Source organism: Frankliniella occidentalis, unplaced genomic scaffold, assembly GCF_000697945.3.
Source record: "Frankliniella occidentalis isolate FOCC.00 unplaced genomic scaffold, Focc_3.1 Scaffold16, whole genome shotgun sequence".
NCBI classification, from domain to species: Eukaryota; Metazoa; Arthropoda; class Insecta; order Thysanoptera; family Thripidae; genus Frankliniella; species Frankliniella occidentalis.
In genome coordinates this window covers 585,779-590,011 of record NW_026267146.1, presented here as the reverse complement: position 1 = coordinate 590,011, position 4,233 = coordinate 585,779, and the positions used below count along the sequence as shown (strand labels likewise).

The following is a 4,233-nucleotide window of genomic DNA, read 5'->3' as shown; positions in this document are numbered from 1 at the left end:
GGGGCGGGGCGGGGTTAATACTTCATAAGTGACCCGCGATCCGACCATGACCCAACGCTAAACGTGCGATATCGCGCCTCCATCACACCCCCCGAGTTAGCCCGAGTGACCTCCGTGATTCTGGGCATTCCGCGAGCAAGTCACGAGTCACGGTGATAGACATTCGTCTGTCGCGAAGTGTTCGCGATGATAGGACCAGCCAACTAGTTCTGGAATCCGTGTATTTTGCCTGATAAATGGCATCGACCGGAGGACTGAGGAGATGCACGTTGGGTTGCCTGCATCGACGGCGGCCCTCTGGCCGACCGCACTGTTCTGCCTTGTGCTATAATCTACCAACAGTGAATTTCTCATACCCCTCACCCAACTTCCCCCGTACCTCCCGTGTGCCACATCGCGGAATGCGGCTGGTGCAGAGGACTGCACGAGTGTTTTGAAATCACACGTGTGTTGGGGTACTTTTAAAAATATTTATGTTTGTGTTCAAATCTAGTCTCGTGCAAAAGAGGGGAGGGTCTTTCGAAACCTCGCCTTGGTCCAGAATCACCTAAAATAGTTCGTTACGTGTTCTGAGGCTAAGTTCTTCAAATTCCATGGGGACCTTAACCTTCCCATGTGTGAACAGGCAACTCCAAATTTGAAGAAGTAATAGTTATCCCGCGTACCTGTGCCAAAGGAAAAAGAGGAAAACTACACACTGCCATGGATATTTTCAAACGAAGACAAGATTCGTCAAGCGATGACTCTGACGACGAGATCCCACCAACACCCGCTGCAAAGTCCACTCCTCTGGTCCCTTCAAACCGTCTGAGGAAACAGTCGTCTTCCTCTGACAGCTCTTCAAACGGAGGCCAAATTCAGACGCCTAGATTCCCTGTTCAAATTCGAAGAACAGCGGAAAGTGACAGCTCCTCAGATGAAGACAATGACCATCGGAACCTTCCACGCCATCCTCAAATAAACATGAAACAAGAACCTAGTGATTCCAGCAGCCAAGAAGAGGATAGCCATCATAGAACTGTTTCCCAGGGTCAAATTGCTAATCGGTTGAATTCTAGTCGACAAGCTCATACTATGTCTAGTTCTGATGAATCCGATGCCAACACAACTGCAGTTAATAAGCAACCTGTTAGGACTAATGAAAGTAGCAGTGAAAGTGATGATGAACCAACACGCCCCTCAGTCCCAGCTGTTGTTCTTAAATCAGAGAGGCCCAGCCCTCCTATTAGTAGTGAAGACAGTAGTGATGATGATGGTGCTATTGTTCAAAAATCTGTCCCTGTACCAACCAATCATGCAGACAGCAGCAGTAGTGAAGAAGAGTCAGCTGCTCCACAACAGTCCACAAGGAGAGCAGAAACTTCAAGTGATGAAAGTGACACTGAAGACAGGAAAGTTGCTGTGAGAGCACCAGCTAATGATTCATCTGATGAAGAAAGTGAAGACAATATAAGAAACCCTAATATTCCTCTTCAAGCACAAAATTCTTCTAGTGAAGAGAGTGACGAAGAACAAGAGCAGAAACCTGTGGTCAACAGAGGAAGTAGGGATGATAGTGATAGTGATTCTGACACTGGTTTTGTTAATCAAAATCAAACTTTAAATGCTACAAATTCTAAAGATATATCTTCTAGTGATGAAGACGATGAACCCACCTCAAAACCTCTATCTGCCCCTCAAAAACAAAATATCAACAATGATTCAAGTGAGGAGGAAACAAGTGAGGATGAGGAGCAAGATGTTAAACCTTCCTTGTCCACTGTGCAAAAATCTCACCAATCTCATCAAAATGATTCAAGTGAAGACGAATCAAGCGACCCTGAAGAAGAGCAAACCATTCAACCCAATACCCCTACAGTACAAAGTTCCCAACTGATCTCTCAAGATTCTAGTGAAAAAGGATCTAGTTCTGATAATGAAGATGACCAAGTTTTTACTTCTACTCAGAGAACTACAGAAGACAATAATACAATGGGAGATCTTGGTCAGTGGAAACCTCTGGCTCCTATTTTCTTACCTGGCACCCCCATAGCCAGAGCAGCTGAGAAAAGTCGACCTTCAAGCGGAAAACTTGGAACATCTTTGGTTAGTATTCACATTAATCGAATTTTGATTTTCTTCATCCATCAACATTTTTTAAAATTAGTATTTTGTTTTTGCAGCTTAAAGAAACTTTCCAAGGGACGGATCGGATGTATGTACAAGATGCCCCTCTCACCACAGAGGATTTAGGAAGCGATGATGAGGTTTGGTTACTTCAGTGTCCAAAATCGGTAAGACTTCACAAATTGTTTGTCATTGTCTACTATTCATGTAATTTTCTTATTTTAATTCTTTTTTTTTATTTTTTTTTATTTTTAGATGGATGTTAAAGCTCTAAAGAAGCAGCACATTAATCTGGCAGCTGATACTGAAATCCAATTAGAAGATGGCCCTACGTTTAGGAGATTTTCAATTTGTCCTGAGCAGAATAAGAAGAGTACAATTAACTGCGTACTTCCTATCCGTGAAGGAAACAAGTTTCAGATTTGTAAGTTTCACTAGCCTTTTCAATTAAGTGACTCTCACACTTTCCTACAACTACAATGTGTGTATCACCTTCAGTGATACACAACCACATTGTTCGTCATGATCTGATCAGATCATCATGCTTTAAAAATGGCATGGCACTGTACTTGTTAAATAATTGTCAAATGTTAAAATTTATTTTTTCTTAATTCCAGCTTTAATTCCTGTGAAAGGAAAGGTGGTTATTCAAGACCACATCCATGTACCTAAGTTACGCATGCCTGAAGCTATTGCAAAAGCTCCAGTCCCCTTCCCAACTGGACTGAAAGTGCGCCATCCTCTTCTTGGTATTGGTAGGTTTTCAAAAACATACTGTGTTTTATCTGTTCTGCATTATGCTGATAATTTTAAATTTTATTAATAGGTTTTGAAGAACATATTGCAAAAGCAAAGAGGGCTCTGAAAGAAAATGAGCGTAATAATAAGAAACAAAAGAAGATTAGTCGTAAAGAGGAGAAGAGAAGAATTAGTTCAGGAAATGGCTATAGTGAAGAGAGCATGCTAAGTCACTCCAATCAAAATATATCTACTCATTCACAGGCAAGAGATAAGAAAAAGCGTAAGGATACAAGCCTACAGAATACCAATGATGATGGAAGTGCTAAAAAGAAAAAGAAGAATACTTCATATTCAAGTGATACTGCCTATAGCTCTGAAGCAAAATCCATTGATGACAGTTTTCTACATGAAAACAAGAAGAAGAAACATAAAAAGTCTAGAAAAGATGAGCTAAATGGAGAAAGTCTCAGTGGAGAACTAAAGCAAGAAATCACAAGACCAACTTGGCATATTCCCCAAGCTGAAACACCAGTCAGTGCATCAAACAATGGCTCTTCATTTGAAGGAAAAAAGAAAAAGAAGTCAAAGAAAGATTTACTGTCACCGTCACAAGTTAAACAAGAAAGGGACGCATCAGAATATATGAATGGCATATCAGACACCTTCACTCATGAAACTTCATTTTCCAAGAAGAGGAAAAGGAAAGAAGCTGGAGAACCTGATATGTCTGATATACCAATAAAGAAAAAGAAGCACAGTATATAATATTTACATGGGGTCATGGGAGCTTTTAATTTACATTTGAAAATGTAAGCTGAGATTTATGAATTGTGTTTTGGACCTTGCCACACGAGCCCTGTCAAATACCTGGAAACTAAACTATTCTGCCAGGGATTTGAAACTAGAGCTTGCAGGTCTTTTGTTGTCATTGAAATCTATTGTGCCTTTCAGATGACTTTTTAATGTGATTCACTTGTAAACATATTTTTGATATGATGTGTTGTTCAGTTGCATTAAATGCAATGTGTTGATTACTTGTTCTCTTGTGCTTTCTGCGCCTCAGCAGCCACATGTCAATACCTCGATGAATTTTGCCATGTGCCAACCCGCCCCCAGCCCGTTAACGCAGAGCGAATTTAAGCGGTGCAAATTGCCAATGGGACGTGTCCCCTACGTGTGCAGTGCACGTCCGCTGGCACAGTGCTGTCTCTCTCTCACTCCAGCAGAGCAGCCGGGGAAGGCCGTCGCACGGCCGAGGCTGTTTTCGATCGCAGCCCTCTGCGCGGACCGTGGTGTGGTGGCCACGGCTATTGGGCGGCGAGCGATAGGCGCCTCGCGATGCCGGAACGGAGTGCGGCACTGCGGTATGGAAGGGGAAGGGGGGGG

The 4,233-nt window shown here is 42.5% G+C and overlaps 1 protein-coding gene across 1 annotated transcript; it reads left to right on the top strand.

Annotated features, from left to right (window-relative positions):
* The first annotated feature begins 386 nt into the window (after positions 1-386).
* On the top strand, positions 387-3,881 carry LOC113205799 (nucleolar protein dao-5). Its single transcript, XM_026421560.2, has 5 exons — positions 387-2,085; positions 2,163-2,273; positions 2,362-2,530; positions 2,724-2,861; positions 2,933-3,881. Exons 1-5 carry the CDS (start codon positions 703-705, stop codon positions 3,610-3,612), a joined length of 2,481 nt encoding a protein of 826 aa, XP_026277345.1. The 5' UTR covers positions 387-702; the 3' UTR covers positions 3,613-3,881.
* The last annotated feature ends 352 nt before the right edge of the window (positions 3,882-4,233 follow it).

What these genes read in the sequence shown, in the direction of transcription:
- LOC113205799 (XM_026421560.2), top strand. Translation starts at nt 703, where the DNA reads ATGGATATTTTCAAACGAAGACAAGATTCGTCAAGCGATGACTCTGAC. An exon ending in TACTTCAGTGTCCAAAATCG is followed by an intron (nt 2,274 to 2,361) that starts GTAAGACTTCAC and finishes TTTTATTTTTAG; the next exon opens with ATGGATGTTAAAGCTCTAAA. An exon ending in CCATCCTCTTCTTGGTATTG is followed by an intron (nt 2,862 to 2,932) that starts GTAGGTTTTCAA and finishes TTTTATTAATAG; the next exon opens with GTTTTGAAGAACATATTGCA.